Source organism: Carassius gibelio, chromosome A7 (genome assembly GCF_023724105.1).
Source record: "Carassius gibelio isolate Cgi1373 ecotype wild population from Czech Republic chromosome A7, carGib1.2-hapl.c, whole genome shotgun sequence".
Classification (NCBI taxonomy): domain Eukaryota; kingdom Metazoa; phylum Chordata; class Actinopteri; order Cypriniformes; family Cyprinidae; genus Carassius; species Carassius gibelio.
The window spans coordinates 4,230,796-4,253,108 of record NC_068377.1 but is presented as its reverse complement, the minus strand read 5'-3'; the positions used below and the strand labels follow the sequence as shown (position 1 = coordinate 4,253,108).

At 34.4% G+C, this 22,313-nt stretch overlaps 1 protein-coding gene across 2 annotated transcripts in view; it reads right to left on the bottom strand.

The window, feature by feature from the left end:
* Positions 1–22,313, bottom strand: part of LOC128016459 (adhesion G protein-coupled receptor A3) — a 47,887-nt gene that overhangs the window by 7,107 nt on the left and 18,467 nt on the right. The window contains exons 3-14 of one of the 2 annotated variants that reach the window (XM_052600970.1): positions 21,941–22,012; positions 15,996–16,067; positions 14,089–14,160; positions 13,607–13,767; positions 10,153–10,366; positions 9,206–9,370; positions 8,244–8,445; positions 7,966–8,115; positions 6,054–6,215; positions 3,348–3,548; positions 2,979–3,186; positions 876–1,084 (exon numbers count right to left, since the gene is read on the bottom strand). In XM_052600970.1, coding sequence (XP_052456930.1) covers positions 876–1,084; positions 2,979–3,186; positions 3,348–3,548; positions 6,054–6,215; positions 7,966–8,115; positions 8,244–8,445; positions 9,206–9,370; positions 10,153–10,366; positions 13,607–13,767; positions 14,089–14,160; positions 15,996–16,067; positions 21,941–22,012 — 1,888 coding nt within the window. Of the gene's footprint in view, positions 1–875; positions 1,085–2,978; positions 3,187–3,347; positions 3,552–6,053; positions 6,216–7,965; positions 8,116–8,243; positions 8,446–9,205; positions 9,371–10,152; positions 10,367–13,606; positions 13,768–14,088; positions 14,161–15,995; positions 16,068–21,940; positions 22,013–22,313 lie in introns of both variants that reach the window. The other variant, XM_052600969.1, reaches the window with a different exon arrangement.

Below are 22,313 nucleotides of genomic sequence, written 5' to 3'. Positions count from 1 at the left end.
GACAGGTGAGTTGTTTTGATTCGTATCTTTACAGAAAAAGTATGCTATTATAACGATCAACAAGATTAGTATCATCGGGCATACACGCCAAACGCGGGCATCGCATCTCTAGAGCCGCGCGAGGACACGTCTGATCCATAGTCTGATTGCGTCTTTGCATTGACTTTTTATTTAATCTACTCGTGCAAATTGTTGAACTCGCGGTAAATCCATGATTTATCTTTCGCTTTCTTAGCGTCATCAAACCATGCGATTGTTATTGTTATTGTTCTGGTAGTGCGCCCTCTAGTGGCTGGTCCTACAACCTGTACCTTTAACTGAATTTCTTTTTTTTTTTTTGCAATCTTGCAATTTTGCTATTAGCTTTTGTCATTCTTATTAGGTCTTTTAAATATGTATATGTACCTTTAATTTATTACATTTTGTTCATTTGAATAGTAAATTCTAATAAATTCTTGTTTAAAGTTTTCCATCTAATGTTCACATTTTATTTTAGCTTTATTTCAAATGAACAAAAACTAATAAGCAGTATTCTCAAGCTTTTCTGGAGGTGTTATAAAAACTAGGGGTGCTCCGATCACGATCTGAGAGAAGATGCGCAAATCCACGTTCATTTTCAGCATTTATTTGCGCACCTTCTCAGTTAACAATGGCTCTGTGTAGTAACAGCTGCTCTATGTGAAATCACGCACCTGATGGAATTTACCGCTGATTAGAGAACCGGCTATACTGACGAGATGCGCATAACGATCGGCCGATCGTGATCGGAGTACCCCTAATAAAAACAGTAGTACAAGCAACATGTGTGCTACATTGCAAGTCTTTGAAAGCCCTACAATAGCTTGTTATGAAGAACAGACTGAAATGTCTCTGACCATCAGTAAAGCGTAGTTGTTGAGTGAATCGCAGGACATGGTGGTGAGGTTGTCATCTTGATGGAGGATGCGGCAGCCGTCGCTCTGCCAGCCGCCCTGTCCTCCCAGCAGACTGAAGTTCCAGAAGACGGGAACAGCGTCCGAGCCGTGCAGGAAGCGCCGCAGGGTCACGTTCACTGGACTCTGCAAGTTCTTCAGAGGGAAGCCATCTAAACAACAGCAGAACAGACATTTAATCAGTTCATGTTACAAAACACAAAACAGTTCTGGTTATGGACCATCTTTGATGTTATTCATTAACACTGATGGTTCCACGAAGGACCTTTAACATCCATGGAACCTCAGAGGTTCTTTCTAGTGGAAATGTTTTTTAGATTAGAATGTATTAAAAATGGCTCTTTTAAGAACTGTTCACTAAAAGGTTCTTTGGGGAGCCAGAAATGGTTCTTATGTGGCAACAATGTGAAAATGCCCTTTTCAAACCATTGCTTTTAAGAAGTCAACTAAAAGTTCAATTATGATGTACACACATCCCTCTGCATCAGTTGTATTGAGACACAATATATATTGTGCCAATAGTTCGTTGGCAGATCCCGGACAGCTGGTCTACTTTCAGATCAGATTGCTTGGCTCTGCAGCTTTTTCATGGGATTGTAATTGTTTCAATGTTGTCAATAAGTTTTTCCTAGCAGCTCCCTGTGCTGTAGTTTGCCGCCCCCTCATACTTCAGCCACTCTCCAGCAGCATTATTGCTCTGTTTATGACACAATTCCTCTTCACCTGCTTGAAGCCAAAATGGGAATGGGATGGCTTATAATAGTGCTGCTGTACAGTGAAGATCAAATCACAAAAAAGCACACTATAAAAAAACAGTATGTTTCCCAGAAAATACCATTTCACTATTTTTACTTGAAACTTTTATGTTTAATTTAGTTAGTTACTTGTTATTTCTTTGTAATTATTTGGAAATTTACTAGCAATTTCTGAGTGTGTGTATATATATATATATATAAAATACTGACCCAGTGCGACTTTTCTGGAGAAAACAGTTTTTGCAGAAGCACTTTTTTGTTTACAGAGTTAAACTTTTATCACCCATGGTAGCAGTTACACCTCTACACCTGTTATTTTAGTATCACTGATACACTAATGTAGTTTTTTTTTTATTTTGAACACATATTTAGTTCAAGATATATAGATATATATCTATATACATACAGGTAAATATATTTTTATGGTAGCGTTTTACAATAAGCCCCATTATATAACATTAATTAATACATTATTAACATTAACAATAAGTAATGCATTCCGTATTTATACATTTATTTTATAAAATTTTTATTAACAAAAAAAGTGCAGCTGTTCATTATTAATTCATGTTATCTTAGGTCCATTAATTAATATATTAACAGGTACAACTTATAAAAAAACTTACAAATAATTAAATAAGATTTTCATTGTTAATTCATGTTAACCAATGTATATAACTAATGGAACATTATTGTAAACTGTTAATGTTGTATTTTTTAGTTTAAAGACCACTTCTCATTATTAACCAACTAATAACTATGACCTTAGCCTCAATAAGCTCCTAATTTGCTGCTTATTAATATTTAGTAAAGTAGTTGTTAAGTTTAGTTATTGGTTAGGATTAAGGGATTTATAATATGATCATGCAGAATAAGGCATTAATATTTGCTTTATAAGTACTTATAAACAGTTATAAGCATGCTAATACACAAATAGTTAACAGTGAGAATCAGTCCCTAAACTAAAGTGTTACCATTATTTCATTTGCCTTGCTAACTAGTTGATATAAAACCATTTTTATTTTGATTGTTTATTTTATTTCAAGCAGTTGTAGTTTTAGTTCAATACTGTATAATAACCCTGCTCTGTACAACCAAGGCATGTGACATAACATAAGTGTAAGTTTAACTGAAGTGCATGATTTGTCTCTATCTTTGACTATTGTATTTTACTTTGCTTTCGATCCAGGTAGAAATATTGCATAACAGCAGCAATGAAGAGAGGTTTGTGTGGGTTGTGCATGTCTGATGTGGCCCGAGGCGCCGGGATCAGCAGTGTGTGTGTTCCTACCGATCTTTGTGAGGATCACAGGTGTGACCACACTCCTCCTCTTACTGCCGTCGCTCAGGAGGGTGGAGTTGCCCGTTGGAGGAAAGAGTTTGCCGTTGCGGAAGGCCAGCAGATGTAGCTTATAAACAGCTTCTTCAGCCTGACCTGAGCTTCCCAGAGACGAGAAGAGAGAAGGGGGAAGCTGGAGAGACGCCTCCACTACAGTGTTCTGCAGACGTGGAGATGCAATAACGTTACTGTCAAAACATGATGGATACAGTCCTGCTTCCACAGCTTTATTGGAGTTACTTCTCTGAAGGAGCACTGGCCTTATGCGTTATAACAAAACAACTGTATATGTACAGGAAGTGGCTGAGACGAAATGCTTACTTTGAGAGCCAGTGCAGACAGGGTGCTGGTCACGTTGCATTTGAAGCTGAGCTGGCGCTCTGGGTGGATGTCGGGGTCTCTGGGAGAGAAGTGGGCCATGGGTGTGCGCTCCTGTAAGACCTTCTGGAACAGAGTGCAGGTCATTCCATTGAAGCTGCTGGCCTTGATGGCATGAGCCTCCAGAGCAATGTTGGGAGAGTTCTGCTGAAACAAGAATAAAGAAGAATGGTTACCATCCCATACACATGTTACTGAAGCGCTGTGAACACACGGTCTCCTTCAAGCTACTCTGAACAACCTACACCTTTTTTTGCTACTTGTATTCCGTGAGGACAATCAATTGGTCAAAAAAAAGACAGTAAATGCTAGGGGTTTAATGATTCACTCATTTTCTTGATGCATTGATTACAAACCATGACGATTCATATGCATCGATCTTGAAACAAGATTTTTGAATCGTGAATCGCCGATCTCGGACGATAATCTATTCAAAATGCTAAGAGTCGAATGAATTGTGATTTCCCTAGCAATTTAATGCTTTCAAAATATATAAACATTAAATTACTACACGCACGAATTAATGGAGACCTTGAACAGTGTTCGTGCCTCTTATCTGTCCTTCACGTGCTCCACGTCACAGGAGACTGTCACAGGATTGCGCTCGCGCTCCTTTCGTCTCTGACACAGCTGACGTGCGATCTATTGGACTCGTGGCCAGTAATACTAGTGAAGTCCTTTTTTCTGTAGTTTGTCAATGGCTCTCCGCATCTTACCGACGGCGTTAGCTGAGCAGTCGAAAGCTGCATATTTATTTTATGGATGGAGCAGAAATGTAAGTGTCTAAATCATATGTACAGTTCCATTGAATGATAAATGTGTTTTAACAATGCGGATGAACCGAATGTAGGAAGGAAACCGTTTAAATAACCACAGCATGAACAAAGACCTTGAAATAAGAGCGCAAGAATTATCTGAGAATCAGATGCATGAAAGTAGCGTTTGTTGCTTTAGCAAACAGACATCTGGCGCGTTTTCTCTCAGATTAATCATTCGCTGATGGAGAGGAGAAGTTTAATAGCTACTATAGCATTTTATTCTTTGAAAATGAGATGAAGATGTTTTCACACTGAAAGAAAAGTGATCTCACAGCCTTTATCTGCAGCTAAACTGAATGAATTGAATAAATTTAATTGTTAAATGTAGTATATAAAATAGTCATACAATTTCCTTTAGAATTTTTTTTTTTATTACAAATGAGTGATTATTGTCCAGCAGTGTATTTGATTTCTTACAGCTAATTAAAAGTAATAAAAATAAGAGAATTCCTTGTAAAAAAAAAATAAATAAATAATAATAATAATTATGATAATACATAGATACATAAAACGATTGTATTTAACATTTCTGTCACTTCTGAAATGATGGCTACGTCCCTGGTGTGACAAAATGTTAGTTTATACATAATACTCTTAAATCCCTTTTTTTAAATCTTAGCTTTTTTACGTATGCCATGTCGCATCATTACACTGCCATTTAAAAATGGACAAAATTATTATTATTATTTTTTCTATTCTATGTTTCTCAAACCCTAAAGGCTGGTGTGATTTGCCTCCTGACTAAGTATTTAAATAATCCTGTGAATGCACTTAAAGAATGCAGAATCGAATCGTTATAATCAAATCGAATCAAATGTAATTGTGAATCGAATCGTTCTAAATTAGCAAAAATTGTTTTTGAATCGAATTGAAAACCTATGAATTGTGCCTTCCCAAAGATTCACATCCCTAGTAAATGCATTTTTAATTTTACAGAAGATTTTGGTCCTATTTTATATTGCTTTTCCGACACTTTAAAAAGACTGAAATTGAAAAGTGAATTTAACGGTAAAATACTGTAGAAATGCTACAGTAAAAACCTGTTAAATGGTTAATGTTAAATTCCCCTACTATATACACACTAAAAAACTGTATTGGTCATTACATGTAATTTTATGGTAGTATACCGTTTTTGGAAGTGGAAAAAGGCTGTATAATTTACAGTGAATAATTGTAAATTGACATTCGCAGAATTTCCTGTGTTCAATTCAAACTTGATTTTGTTTACAGATTTTTATTTTTTTTTTACAGTGTAGGTACAATGTACTTTTTGTGTTTATGTTGTATTGAGAAACACTTTTGCTGCTATTGAGCTGTGATACTGTTCATGTTAGAAACAGGCTTGGTGTATGGTTAGGATTAAGAACGGTTAAAGGGAAGAAGTTGATTCAAAAGTGTAATTATAGATGTAAATAGAGAAATTAAATTACAGATGTAATGACATCCAGGCATTTTTTTTTATTATTACACTATTGTAAGGTGTCCTTGTTACAGTGTAATTATACATTAAAGTACAGAGCAATATTATTTAACTACATGTACTTACTATATCGTTAGGATTAGGGTTTGTTTTAGGGTTACTTGCATGTAATTATGCATAATTAATTGTTATTATAATAGCAAGTACATCATCTCAGTTCACTGAAATTAATATCTAATTATAATAACATTTTAATATTACTAAAATATCTCATATCACTGAAATTAAATCTAATTATAATAACATTTCAATATTACTAAAATATCTCACATCACTGAAACCATGAACAAACAATTTAAAACGGAGTTTCGTCAAAATACACAATTGAAGTGGTTTTCTCACAGTACTCACGGTAGAATAGGCCAGAGCCCCGTTACTGATTCGGAGAAGGGCAATTCTCTGCAGGGACTCAACGATTCGAGAGCAAGCTCGCGCCTCCCTCTGAGCCATCCATAACACTCGCTCATCAGCCAGCATCAGATTACTGGAGATATCCACCATCACATCTCCCAGCTGAGAGAGGAAACACAGTTAGAGACAATGCAACGCATGCACAGCCGCCCCACAACACTGATGATCCCTCCAGGCCCACAATACAACCACAAACACACTGCACTCATTCAGTGCAGTTACACTCCCTCCACACACTCAAAACGCTTGCATTCCTGAAATGAACTAAACCTGACATTACCCTCCGTAACATTTCATGTTAATGAGTTAATGCTTTTAGGAAGAAACGTGATGTGTCCGACTTTCCCACACAAAGAACAATGCTGCAAACGCTGGAGTGTTAAACAGCCTGCTCTATGTCAACTCCATGCAACCTGAGTTCCTGAAGAAATTACATAACCGATGCAAAATTGCGAGGCAAGTCAAGTTTATTAACGTGCTCTTGCAATATGTGAGATGTTGAGTGATGGTACAGATCTCTGTGCAGGTGTTACATGATAACATTTCCCCTCAACACGGAGCGAAGCGCAACCTGATCCTGAAAAATAGGCTTTATGTTCCTCTGTGGCCCAGTGTCCAAATCCCTCCATTCTGATCCTATCTGAGCCTCTCCTCACTGATTCAAAAGCCTGTTTGTTCTCCAGAGACGAGAAGAGTCACAAACTGAGGTGGCGAATAGTAACATCGCTTCAAATGGGCGGTTCTCAACCTTTCTGACTCCGAGACGCTCCGCTGTACTCAATAACATTCAAAGGCCCTGTGATTTAGGAATTTTTTATTTTTAACTCCAAGTCCTTAAGTTGAAAACTAATATTAGGGATTTTAAGTTAAGTTTAGCATAACATATTTTGGCATTCAACAGTGTTATTGTTAAGTAAAACTAACACTATTAAAAATCATTTTCAGTAATTGAAATAAAGCTCAAATAAATAAATGATTACAAGATTTTTTTTATTTATTTATTATTATTATAATTCAATTAGTTAACAAGGCAACATTTTAACTGTTTTTAGTTTGTTGAAGTACTAAAAATAAAACCAAAACAGAAATAAATTATAAATACAAAAATATTTTCATTATTAGTTTTTCAAATCTAGTAATAACACTTAAAATTCTGAGTTAAGAGTTTTAAGAAATTAATTGAAATAAATAAATAAATAAATAAATAAATATATGAACATGCTATGAATAATTTAAATGAAAACTTCAAAAAGTCAAAAATTCAAAATGCAGCATCGGTAATTAACTGAAACTAAGTTTAAGCTAAAATTAAACTAAAACAAAATTACTAAATTAACAATCACTAATTTACTAAAACACAATGCAATATTCAAATAAAATACAATTACTAAAATTACACACACACACACACACACACACACATATATATATATATATATATATATATATATATATATATATATATATATATATATATATAGTTATATATAGTTATATATAGTTATATATAGTTATATAGTAAAGCTAGTAAAAACTCTATAGTATCATAACTAAATTCTCTTTTTTAAATTCCAAATTATTTTAAATTCTTCTAAATATCCAGGTTTTCCAAGGAGGTCAGTAAAATAACACATATCTTGATTTTTGGCTTATTTTAATGCTTGTTTTGTCATCTCGAGGCCCCTGCTGCTTTAAGTGTCCTGGATCTGAGTCCTTCTGTGATTGGTCTCAGAGTGATTTAAGTGCTTATGTAAGAGAAACTGATCAGACTTTTGGGTTGCACAAAAAAACAAACAAAAAAACCCACATTATCCAGAACAGCCCCTATATGACTCGACTTGATTCGACTCACCTCTTTATACTTCTCTGCAAACTTGCCAATTTTTTCAATCATCTCCGCCACAAATATCACATCCATCTTGTCAGAGAAGTTGGGCGCCTCCGCGGTGTAAGCCAACAGCTGCTGCGCCGTCTGAACCGCATTGGTCAGATTCAGAGGCATCTGACGTACGAGAAAAGCAACAAATGAGAACAGACGGAGAAGAATCGAACACGTCTGACATAAACCACTTAAAACACTGCATGGTAAGAATTAGACACAGAATCCTGCATTTCTCAACAGTTATCCACCTGGTTGATGATAAAAAGCACACGCGTGACGTCTTTCATATATTCACAGCGTGAGTAGTCATCCTCTGCCCACTGTCCACTGCGGCCACATCGCCTCCACGCGCGCCGGTCTTCTGCCGAGCTGCCCGAGTAAATGCCAGCTCCGCTCACCTGCCGTTTACAGGGCAAGTACGCCGTGATGCCAGCCAGTGTCCGAGGCCATCTGCACACAGACACATTAAACATGTGGATGCACAACAAAGGAGAAACAATTTATCTGTGATATTGTATGAGTATAAATAGCCTTAAATGGGAATATACTAGTCTTTATTCAATCAAATATGCAATAAGTTTTGAAAAAATAAGTTTAAAAATAAATGAAACCTTGTGCAATAATGCGTATCACTTAAATCTGTTACCACTAGAGTGCACTGAAGAGCTAAAAAATAAGGGAGGCTGAACATTTATGTATAGACAAATGATTAAATGATCTAAAAATGTTTGCTTGTCATTTGTATGCTGCTTTGAATATAGCCGAAGTACACGGTGAGTAATCATTGTTACTTTCAACACCTTTTTTCGTGCAAAGCTTGGGGACAGGAAGATATTGTAAATAAAGAAATGTGTGAATTTTTTTCAGTGAGGATGCATCAGATCAATCAAAAGTGAGAGCAAAGGAATTTACAATGCTACAAAAGATTTCTATTTCAAACAAATGCGTTAGGTTTGAACTTTCTATTCACCAACGCTTTGATTTGATCAAAGAAAGTGTTTAATAATAAATGTTTCTCGAGCAGCAAATGAGCACATTACAGTGATTTCTGAAGGATCATGTGACGGAAGACTGGAGTAATGATGAGATTTGATCACAGCAATCAATTACAATGTAGAAACATAAGTGAACATAAGAGACTTTCAAAAACACTGAAGTCTTAGCGACTCCAAACTTTGAACACTAGTCCTCAGATGTTCCCCTGACTCACCTGTAGTCCCCTTTGTTGTTTGCGACCCGATCTGGCAGGCAGTATTTGGCAGAGCTCTCCAGGACCACGATGTGGACCGTCCTGGTGTTGTTTCCTCGACTGGTGCGCACGCGACACTCCCAGTCCCCAGTGAACCCCAGCTGGATGTTAGAGATGGTCAAGGCGCTGTGAGAAGACAAATCAAATTTGGGATGTAAAAGCTGTTAATAATTGGAATAGTTTACCAACTGATATTAGACAGTGTACTACCTTTGTGCAGTTTAAACTACATTTGAAAAGATTTTTAAAGGCAGGTCAAGTTTGTGATCATTGATTATATAAGGTAAAGATTTTTAAATATGTATATATTGTATTGTGTTTAATTTGTATGGTATTTTTATTGATAATTTGGTTTACTCCTGCCCAGGGACAGCAGATGAAATGTAAGTCTGAATGTTTATTTGACACCTGTCAAATAAAGACTAAATAATAAATAAATAAATAAATTAGAAATAACTCTTGCTCTTCGAGAAAAGGCAAGATTATGAATTTAGTATCCAAATTTAATTTTCATCAGTGTTGTTGTTAATTAAAACTAAAAGTAACAGCAAAAAGCTTGTGAAATTGTATATGAGGTTTTAAAAATTAAGTTTTTAAATATATATATAATTTTTTATACTGAAATAACACTGGCATTCAAACTGATGCTTTGGCAGGATGCATATACTGTTACTGGACAACCTACATTTTTCTTTCCTTTTAGAACAATACATGGCTTTTTTTAAGTTCTGGTGTTTTCCAGCACAATGTTGGTAGATCAAGTGTGAGTTTATGTTTCAGGTTTATATATCATCATGCTCCAAGGCAAACACTGCTCACAGTGTGATTCACGTGTATCTAGTGTGCAGAAACGTCATTCTGCAGTCAGTATTGGGTTTGGTATCTCCTTCACGGCTGGCTTCTATTACCTGGCTATTAAAGAGCAGTTCTGCACCATGCTTTTCTCGATGTAGATGCCCTGAGTGGCATCAGGCTCCACCATCTTCCCGTCCTGATACCACAGGACCTGCATGTCCTCGTCCACGAACGAGGCCATGCACTGAAACGGCAGGCTGTCTCCCTGGAAGACGATCTGCTGCTGGGACGGAGTCATCTGGAACGAGGGAAGCTCTAGAGGAGCGTCTAAAATAGAGAAGAAACCGTGTGGTGAGCCACAGATGACTGCTATGTGCAGAAGCTGACATTAACGAGTGATCGGAGAGCAGTTTCAGTGTAGTTCTTGCACAAGCTATGGTTACAAAAGTCTAAATCAACATAAATGGGAGGCCTGAACCCAGGCTGAAGGTCTTTTATAGCAGGATTACTTTGCTTTTGGTGAATGAGACTCTATTAGTAAAAAAAAAAAAAAAACAAAAAAAAAAAAAAAAAACAACTAAACATGCTTTTTATTTTCCACTATTAATTTTACTATAAAAGTTAACAATCAATGTCACAGGTCATGGACAGCTAAGGTCTGGTTACTCTTATCTGGTTTGCGCAATGTCATTAAAATATAACAAAATAAGGCACATACTCATTTATTCTAGTTCCTGTTTGCGAACAATGTAGGCAATACCTGACCTGTTTGCTCCTGTTTTGCTACTGTTATCCAAAACTAAAACTATTACAAACCGTTTTCATGATGTGTGAAATAAAGTTGAAATAAAGTTAGAAACAGAAATGTTACCTTAGCAACTAAATTAAATAAAAAAAGTGAATTTTAGAAAATACAAATGTAATAAATCTAAAACAAACAAACAAAAAAAAAAAACAATAAGAATGACAAAAGCACACCATAAAATTAATAAAACCCAAATTAACCTTAAAAGGAAAACTGGAAATATATTAGTAAATAAAATACTATAATAGTGTGTAAATAATACTAAAATATCACGTATTGTCAGAACCTAATAAATATATTTAATAATTGACGAGAACTGTAATATACACACACACAACAAAATTAATAATATTTAAAATTTATATATATATATATATATATATATATATATATATTCCATGTTAGTCAAAGCGCAGGGCTCCAGACAGTAGCCGAATATATACTAGTGTCTGTGAATATTAAACTGCAAAATACTATTTAAATATTACTCCTGCAAGTTCTACATCTCTGTGGGTGACGGGCGCAGATGTGTGGGAGCTAGCTGATTTGTAGTCTCTGCCCTGTTTCACTATATGAGGACACGAACGCATAAACCGTCACTTCATGAGAATTTACAGTTTAATTTGAGAAAACTTTCATATCATAAACACAGACACTCAGAGATCTTCATGGCAGCCCATTAAAATAAATGTTTGGTTTAACATGATTAAATTGACAATATATTAAGCTACTGTTGTACCCTACAGTAGATTTAGCTATGTCTCTATGTAGTAATAATAATACGTCTCTATTAATAATAATAATTATGCTTAGACGGTTGCTTGTTTTTTACTTGTTTTGTTGTAAAGAGATTATCTGATTAATATATCATTTTTTATATTCCTAGACTTAATTGTTGCAGTTTTTTATACAGTTATATTGTAAAACTAAAATACCTTTTTTAGTTTGCGGTGTTAGATTTTTGGCTGCATTTGAAGTTCTTTTTCGCTTAAGAAAATAAATAATACTGTCAAATTCATGCCAGATAATAAAAATACTGTAATGAATACAGTAGTTCACCATGTATTTGTTCATGTTTTATTAAGGGATCAGTCTGAAGCTCATCATAAAATAATTCTAGCAATTTAAACAGGGCTAGCAGTATGTACAGCTGTATATACAGATACACACCCAGGTATCGGATCAGTACTCGGTATCGGCTGAGCCCAGGTATCGGAATCGGTATCAGGAAGAGAAAAAGGGTATCGGAACATCTATATATAAAACTAAATTATCATACAACTTAAAATAATCCTTAAAAATAATCCTAAAAACTAATACAATATAAAAAGCTAATTCAAAAGCGTTCAAAATAAATATTTATATACAAAATATATCACTGATTATTCGAACCAAATCTTAGTAAGTATAATTAGTGATTATAATGAAATAAATAAATATTTAAATAATAAAAAAAAATGTTTTAATAAATTTACATTTAAATAATTAAGGAAATTCAGTGCATTAAAAAAGGGGCTCATCTCCTGTTTCCAAAATGCATCACAAAGTGCTTGAAAAAGCTGTAAACTAATTTCAAATTGCAAAAGGTGCAAACAACCTTACGCCTGTTTCAAACATACTCCGTCTGCAGTGCGTATGCGTTGCATATATTTTTTCGCACCCATGTTAACAGATTCCAGTTGTGTTCCAGGAGCGTTAAGTCTGCAGCAGTGCATCGATCGTTTACGTACCGAGTAGCGAACTGCAAACGTGTCCTGTGTGAAAGCACATCGAGTCCGTGCTGCACCACATACAGCAATACGGACTGCATACACACTGCAGACAGAGTATATGTGAAACATGCGTGATAAGAGCCGTAGCTGAGGTCAGCGGGGACACAGTGAAGGTTGTACCAGTTGGCCCTGTTTGAAATGGTTTAATTTGTATGTTCATTTATTTTTATTTATTTGTTCTATTTATACAATGTTGAGGTTTTTTTTTTTTTCAAGTTTGTTGGTGTCAAGGTACAGAAACCAAATAATTAAATGTAAAATAGCACTGGATAGTCTTCAATGTAAAAATGAAATATACAATCAAACATAAATTTATTCAGACACCTTCAACATCTCTCACATTATTACAGTTTTGCTATATATCTAAAAAAATATATCTTGTGTCTGAATAATTTTTGGTTTGACTGTTAAAACTACAAAGTAATTTGGTCAAGAGCAGTGTGTTATTTTCATTTTCATTTTCTTGTATTAACATTACAGCAGCCAGTAGCTAAATTAGGCGCGGTCACTTTAAGAGACGATGAACGCATCCACTATAATACACATCCCATTTTTTCCCTCAACTGTTTACTTTCACTTAAGAAATAACTGACAGTTTTTTTCTAGCATAATTTCCAAGGTGGATATTTTGACATATTTTGTATGTATTTGTCGACACGAAAGATAAGCTTTCGTGACGATGTGCAGCAGTGGCCCGTCAACTGTCCTGAGCATCTTTTTAGGCTGGCCTCAGTCAGTCGGTTATATAAAATATCAAGGTGAAAGTCATCATAGCTTGCTTAGTATAGACCCAGCTCCCAACCCAACTTTGCGAATAGATTAACGGCGATACTTTTTTTATCGTCCGATAAGAGTCTCACATTAACGCAGCACCATATTAGTGGTGGGCCGATAACGGCCCACCACTAATATATATACATATACATATCACATCATTAGTTCAGTATTAAAACAACAGGAGTTAGTGGAAAAGAGAGTGTGTATTCTTACCACAGGTGAGTGTTTGGGGTCTGAGCGAGGTTATCAGCTGACCCTGCAGGGAGCGAGGGAACGAGCAGCGAGTCTCCTTCACCCCGATCGCCTTCTCTTTGATCCAGACCACCAGCCATTGCAGGTTACAGTCGCACAGAAGATAAGGGCTATCAAACTCCCTAAAAATGTATGTTCCAAAATCATAAAAACCACAACAGTGCCAATAATAAGATCACAAGAACTCTCCTTTGGACAGAGTGTGTGTCAGTGGATGCACTAAAGTTAGGTCTGAGGGTAAACTCAAACTCTGCATGGCTCCTATCCAAGCTTAAACATGTTTGAAGACACGCCAAGTGTGATGAAACCTTATCTCCAGTGTCTGAAAGTTTGTGAACAACACAAGCACTAATTATCTAATCTGTTTTAGGTGTTGCGCATGACATTTGTGCTTGCATTGCAGTTTTATGTGCAAATGATACATAGTAAAACAAAACACTTACAGTATTTTCAGAGAGCCGAGGCTGTCGAAAATCCCTTGAGACAGTGAAGAAAACTTGTTCTCTGAAAGGTTACTACAATAAAAAGGGTGAATTAATGAGCAAAATGTATTATGCTAAATGACAACTGATGTTAACATCATGACTCATTTTTGCATTGAAGTGAATTGCACAAACAGCTACGAAGGAACAGCAAGCAACGCAGTGAATTAAATGTGAATTTTTGAAGAAAAACTGATATAGTATTTTAGTGTAAAATGTACTCCAAATAGTCATAGTTTAAGGGTTATTCAAGTTAAGTAAAACTAAGACCATAAAACTTGAAATAAATCACTGAAATAAGATCAAATTATATATAAAATGTATATTGTATATTTTATGTTAATATATACTTTTTTTACTGAAATATTAATGAAAACTATACAGAAATATATAAAAAAATATTTTTTATAAATAAACTAAGTAAAAACATTAAATGTACAATGTACACAAATGTACACAATTATCACAAAGATAATTGATAAATATAAAAAAAATTATACTGCTTACTCGCATTGCTCTGGGCATCTGTGAAATGTGTGCTAAATTATTTTACTAATTTGGTGACAACTCTCTCTACCACCAATGGCAAAAAAAAAAAAAAAGATAAATAAATAAATTATATATATATATATATATATATATATATATATATATATATATATATATATATATATATATATAAAAAATTCTGGTCCCATTTATTCAAGTGGGATTCTTTAAAATATTAAATGAAAAAGCATCAAATGGTTTATGTTTTCAGTTTTTCCTGTGTACACTTGACATCACATATGTTGATCTGTTGAAATCTGTTGAGTTTCAGCTGCTGTCTTTATTGAAATAACTGGACCAGTTCTAATCTTCACCTTCAGCAGGTGAAGACGACGCTCACAGTTACTCCAGCAGCTGTCGCTGTGCTCACAAGACATCAACGTTAACATGCTCATCATCTAACAACACCTGTTATGAGCTTTAGCATTCTGTGAAGGGTGATCACGCTAATGAGTCTCAACCAAACATTACCAATGACATTTGTGTTCTCATCATCGCAGTCTAATATGAATATCAGCAGATAACCACACAGACAGATGGTAGGATTGATAAGTGGATGTGTATTGCTGTGAAATCTGTGAAATGTGTATTGCTGGATTCATTTTACACTAAAATAATGTGACATTTTGTTGTTATGAATGTGTCTCACATTACTTAGAAATAGAGTTGGGTGTAATACATTACAGTAACGCAAGTTATGTAATCGGATTACTTTTTCAAGTAACTAGTAAAGTAACACATTACTTTTTAAATTACAAGAAAATAGTTACTTTGTTTTCCCATTTACTGACTGACAGCTCTTCTGTTCTTACTCTAGATTAAATGTGAACAGGCTTTTACTTATCTCACTTGCACAAAAACAGATTCAGTATTCCTCAAAATGAATAAAAACAGTCAAATGCAAACTCAGAATATCACAAACGCAAACCAACAAATAAATGTTAAATGGTACAAGTATAATTTATGTTTTTAATCCCAATTCTGTATTTGCTGCTGACCTTTCGATGATTCAATTCAACCACACTAATAAGCAAAACTTGTTTGTTGGAAAAAAAAATGATATTAAAAACAAACAAGTAAGCCCAGATAAGAAAAAGTAATGCAAAAGTAACGCAATGCATTACTTTCCATAAAAAGTAACTAAGTAACGCCATAATTTACTTTTTTTAGGGATTAACACAATATTGCAATGTATTGTTTTCCAAAAGTAACCTTCCCCAGCACTGCTTATAAATAACCTACATTAATGGTATTTTGTTGAGAATAGAACAATTGTCATTGTCAAGTTCATATAGTAGAAAAAATTGATAATAACTTACAGTTTAACGAGGTTTGTGAGGCCCTTGAAGACGTCCACATGGAGGCAGCCGATCAGGTTTTTGGACAAGTCTCTGCAAGAAAAAATAAAATAAAAAAGATAATAGAAAGTGTTGTGTAAATGCATACAGGAACCGTTACTCAAGTTTTAAGAGTTCGTGTTTGGGGTACGGTTCATAAACGGTGTTTCCCCTGAGTGTAAACAACGTTTATTACGCAGATTACTTTTGTGCGTGCACTCTCCCGCCGAACGTAACCAACTCTGATTACATCCAATACGTTCTTGGGTACTCTCCAAAATGGCAGAAGATGTAACTCGGGGGAGAAGAATGGTTAGGTAAATTAAGTTATTTTTTTTTTCTTTGCGCAAAAAAAAAAGTATTCCTGAATTGGGATGTAACGAATACCACTTAAATCATGATAAAATTCCCCATGGTTAGCTCTACCATTTCATCTTTTAATTATTATTAAAACCGTATCAAATTACTGCGATAAATAATTACAGTCCAGTATAAAACAGTTTTAATTAACAGTCTCACGTGCACACAGCACACAGAGTAGTTTCGTTTTGAGTAAAAATAGGGCTTAATGGCTGGAAGGTTTTTAAAGAGTGCTAAATGAATTATACAAATTAATATATGAATTAATTAATTATATGAAGGTATCTCTGAAGGTTCTGACTGTCTTCAGAAACAATTCGATGGCATTTTGTTTTCATCTTTGCTCCATGTAATACCTAAAGAAGTGTTCTAAATCACTTTGTTTCATGGAGGTAATGGGAAACGGCTCTAATTAAGCTTTTCCATAAGCGCCACCTGCTGTCAGGGAGTGGATTTATAAAGACTTCTAAATTCAGTCTGTGCGCGGTTTTTGTCTGGCCAAAAACAGACCGAATTTCCATGCCCTGCTGTCAATTTGATGAAAAACAAGCTTATGTGGATTCTAAACATGTTAACAATTCATATATGTTATCTATAATTATTTATGGAGCAGAAATAAAATATATATAAATCACTTATTAATATTTTTTTTATTTAAAGGTTGAAATGTGAGGTTTACCTTTTTATTAAACATTCAAAACATTTACATGAGATATTTGAACATGCTATTAAACTGTTGTCAGTCACGCTGTCATTTAAAATCCGAACATCATTGGTAATGTTATTGTTTTAGTGATTATACAAAAAAACAAAACGTCATTTTATTTGTTCTTTGTTGATTTTTAAATATAAAACTTGGTGAAGTGATTTGTGTGTCTGTATTTTTTTTTACATTTCCAGCACATTTTAACAATACCGTAATAATGCTGATAACCGTGATCATTTTGTTCACTATAACCGTGATAAGTATTTTTCATACCGTTACATCTCATAGCATCGCAAAACTGAAGTGGAGCCACTGATGTCACATGGACTGTTTTACAGATGTATTTACTATGTTTCTGGGCCTGGGAACATTTCAGTCGTGTTGCTGTATAAGGAGGGTCAGATAGCTCTCTGATTTCATCAAAAATATCTGTGTTTTTTGTGTTCTGAAGATGAACAAAGGTCTTACGGATTTGGAACGATGTGTTTGAGTAATTAATGACAGTAATAAGTATTTTCATCTATTAGTTATATTTTATTTCAGATTTATTTCAATTAATCAACAATACAGAGCATCCATACAGCCATGTATAACTGCCTTTCTTGAGCAAAACATCCCTTATAAAAACACGAGACACTTCACCAAACACCAGTTAGGAAATGATCTCATCCTGCCTGTATACAGCCAAACTACCATTGCATCCTCGACAAAACATAATTATTCCTGTCAATCTAGCAGATGTTCCAGTCTTCATACAGGACAAGACATGCTTTTGGCAATGGTCTCTAAACCCCATCTAATCACCCGCTTTCATGTCAAGCCACATGTTTCAGACATACAAGCAAGAGACATAAAAAAACACAGCACTGTGGTTTATAAAAAGCTTCATTCCAACATTCGAAAGCACATAAATGTGTGGTTGAGAAGTGCACAGATATGATTACAGAATGACAATAAATAAGCATTTATCCTAGTCACACCTTTATGAAACAAAAAAGCATAAATAGTTTGAAATTTGAATTTAATGGCGAGTCCCATGATACAAACCCTTTGTACGATCATATATTTGACTCATGTGACTCACAATGGAAATGGAAGTGACTACCATAACAGAGAGCTTAACAATAAAGGAATGTGTGGCTTGTGTTTTGCATAAAAAAGCGAATAGTTATTATTCATCGTCTAAATCATTATTTGTTGTATAAGAGGTGAATGGTGGTCACTTTTTCCTTCTGATCCCTTATTGCTTACTTCAGTCCCTTACTGATGCAATTTCTGTGGGAGATGCTCCATATAAATTTGCAATTTGACATGTGCATGCTGTTTATCAAGCACATACAGTACTTATCAAAACATGTTTTTTTATATATCTCTCAAAGCTCACAAAGGTTGCATTTATTTGACCAAAAACACAGTAAAAATAAATAAATAAATAAATATATTGTGAAAAATTTGTATAATTTGAAATAACAATTTTCTATTTGAATATAATCTAAAAAAATTATTTATTGCCGTGATCAAAGCTGAATTTTCAGCATCATTACTCCAGTCTTCAGTGTCGCATGATCTTCAGAAATCATTCTGATATGACGATTTGCTGCTCAATTATTATTGGTGCTCAGTTATTATTAATAGGTCCTTATTTTTATCAATGTAAAACAGTTCTTATTGCTTTATATTTTTTGGGGGGGATATAATTCTCAGGATTCTTTGTTTCATAAAAAGCTCAAAAGAACAGAATTTATTTTGTCATCACAATTAGTTTTACTGATCCATTTAATGCATCAAGAAACATTAAGAAACATTTTCTGGTTTCTGCATAAATACTAAGTAGATGTCTGAAGGATCATGTGGCACTGAAGACTGGAGCAATGATGCTGAACTCTGCTTTACAATACAGGAATAAGTTACATTTTTAAAATAATGCAATAATTTTTCACAATATTATCGTTTTACTCTATCTTTAAGCACATAAATCCAGCCTCAGTGAGCATAAGAGACTTCATTAAAAACACTTAAAAATAATTCCTAAGTTTTGAGAAATACTGTAAGTTGATACAGCTGTTGTTAAATATTGAGATGTAAACAACTAATCAACAACACTGATTATTTATATTTAAAGTAATAAAGTTTAAGTTTTTAGAAATAAAGTATGTGACCTTGTATGAAAAATATTCTAAATTATATATATTTTTTTTTAAATATTTTTTGTATTTTATAAATACAAATTATTTCTCTTTTTAAAGAATTTAGATTCTTGACATTTAATTGTGTTCCAGTTAACTTATAAAAATAATTATTTTACAGTTTAATAAAATATGAATAATGCTCAATCATGATTTCATAATACTGTCTTTTAGATAACACATTAAGGTATTATCATCTCTCACGCATTCATCTTCTTAAGCTAATAACTAATTGAATGCAGTTTGGTAATTAGCATCAGCAATTTCTTTTAAAGTTCAGGACACTTTGACATTATCTGCTCTAGATTTGGCAAAGTAACTTGGGCTCTAAAACTGTGAAAATTCATCTAGTGCACCCTCTCTCAAAAGTTTGGACGGCAACGATTCTTTTTCAGGGGAGCCGCATACCTCTCCATTTAGCCAGCCAAAGAGAAGTTTATATTGGCAAGGACTGAGTCCTATTACACGGCTGCGCCATACACGCGAACCTCACAAGAGAACGTATATAACCGACCGCTCGCCATATATGCATGCTGCTTACTTCACTACACACTAAACACAGAACAAACTATCCTTTCTTTCTCCAAGTCTCAACAGTTCTCACACACACACACAACTAATGGGATGTTAAAGTCAATAGCATCAGTCAAGCTGTGCAGAGTGCTGTCTGGACATCGTCCATCTGGAGTGAAGAACTGCAGAGAGATGAAGTCTTATTTTTGTGGTTGCACACACCCAACAGTGAAGCTGTTTTCACTTGAATCAGAGCATTTCCGCAACAGAGGTGTCAAGCAGAACTACTTTTTATACTGTCACTGTCATTTTAGTTCAAGTTTTAGTAACCGCAACAAGATGATCAATGTCACGATTTAATATTTACACATAATTAAATTTGGGGGGGGGGGGGGGGGTGAATGAAGAAATCAATTTATGACAAAAAAATCTGATAGTAAAACATGAACATAAAGGTCGAGAAATTATTTTAATTTTTTTTATGTATGTATGTATGTGTATATGTGTGTGTGTGTGTGTGGGCATGTTTTTGTGACATATCAGGACACAACTCTGTATAATGACATTGGTAAGACACAGGTATTACAAGGAGAGGGTGACTTATGAGGACATAACCCATGCCCCCATTTTTCAAAACGCTTATAAATCATACAGAATGAGTTTTTTTTTAGAAAGTAAAAATGCACAAAGTTTCCTGTGAGGGTTAGGGTTAGGTGTAGGGTTGGTGAAGGGCGATAGAAAATACAGTTTCTACCGTATAAAAACCATTACGCCTATGGGATGTCCCCACTTTTCACAAAAACAAACATGTGTGCGTGTGTGTGTGTGCATAAAACAATTTAAAATTCAGTCCTGACCTTTATGTTCCTTTAAATTAATAATTAATCTTGACCTTAATGTTCCTTTATATACACATACATACAAAATTAAATTACATGTTTTTGTCTTTTTAACAATGGTAATTTCCTTTTAATTTGAGAAATTTAAAAAAAAATGAAATAATTACTAATGTCAGAATTTAAGCATTAAAAATAAAAAATATGTATATTTTATTATAACAAAATAAATATTTATTTCTTAACTTTTTCCCCGCCAGCACTTTTGAAAAATAATAATATATAAAAAAAAAACTTTCAGATAAATAAATCTGCTTACAGCATTCTTTTTTTTTTTTTTTTTAAATCAACACTTGAATATAGGTAGGCTACATAAAAATGTATAATTTTGAGCAAAAGGTTGAGAAAATCTCATTTTTTATCTAAAACTACATCTGGATAATATTCAATACGAATATCAAAGCATAAATCCAGTAAATCGCTTCCATCAACACCTCCAAAGCTTGCACAGACAAATACCACTCCCTGGATTATCATTTTACTCCGTAACATTATGCAGTTTTAATTTTTATGCTGTTTATTGCTGATGATCGGATTATTTATCATATGCATCTGTTGACATAAGAGATCACTCGTTTCTCCGTCCTGTTCATGTGTGTTTTTGTTCGGGAGGTTTTGTACTCATTCAGAAGATGTGTAATAACGTCCCAGAGTGTACAACAGTGAAAACATGAAAAGCCGTGAAACTCGTCAATGGCGAGGAAACGTTTGTCTTCTAAATGAGGAGATAACTCGTCAAAGGTGTGGAAAGAGTTAACTACTCCTTTATACATTTATATTTATTAGGTCATTTTATTACTTTGTCTTTAAATCTTTTTTAGGGATGAACGATATATGTCGCCCGATAATTAACTCGCATCTTGTCAGTAAAGCCGATTCGGTAATCAGTGGTAAATCTGTACACGTGCGTGATTTTACATTAAGCAGCATTTACTTATTAAACGTGGAGCAGCATTTACTACATAGAGCCGTTGTTCACTGACAAGCTGCGAAAAAAACACAATCATATTTTGCGCAACCTGTCAGTAAATAGCGGCTCTGTGTAGTAAACGCTGCTCCCCGTTTAATTTTATTACTTTAGATTTCAGTTTTTGTGTTAGTTATCTTAATACATGAAGTTTAACTAAAGTATAAAGTGCAGACGCTTTGTGACATCGCCAACTACAGGCCTGGCATGCATAATACAGCACTTTTAGTCATTTCCACTGATCTGTGTCAACGTGGATCATTTTGAGGATTGTTAGAAATGTTTCAGATTATACTTACAGTCTTTTGAGGGCGAAAAGTCCATAAAAAGCTCCCGGTTCAATATGTGTGATAATGTTGTTCTTTATGTCACTGTGAAGAAAAAGAAACAAACAATAAAACAATTTTAGATGGTGAACATTATCAAACACACACACACAAAAAAAGGCCTTTGGTTAATTTCAAACATGAGCCAAACTGAGCCAACCCAGCCCTATAATAACAGGTTATTAAAAACTCAGAAAACATGCCAGTGGGTATAACACTCAAACCTTTTGATGCTGTGACGTGCTGTTGCTAACAGCCATAAGCGAACGCAGAGCCCATAATAAATCACTCTCGTTTAGCAGTGTAACATAGCTCGTGGATTGGAAGCTCTTCAAACGCAGTAACT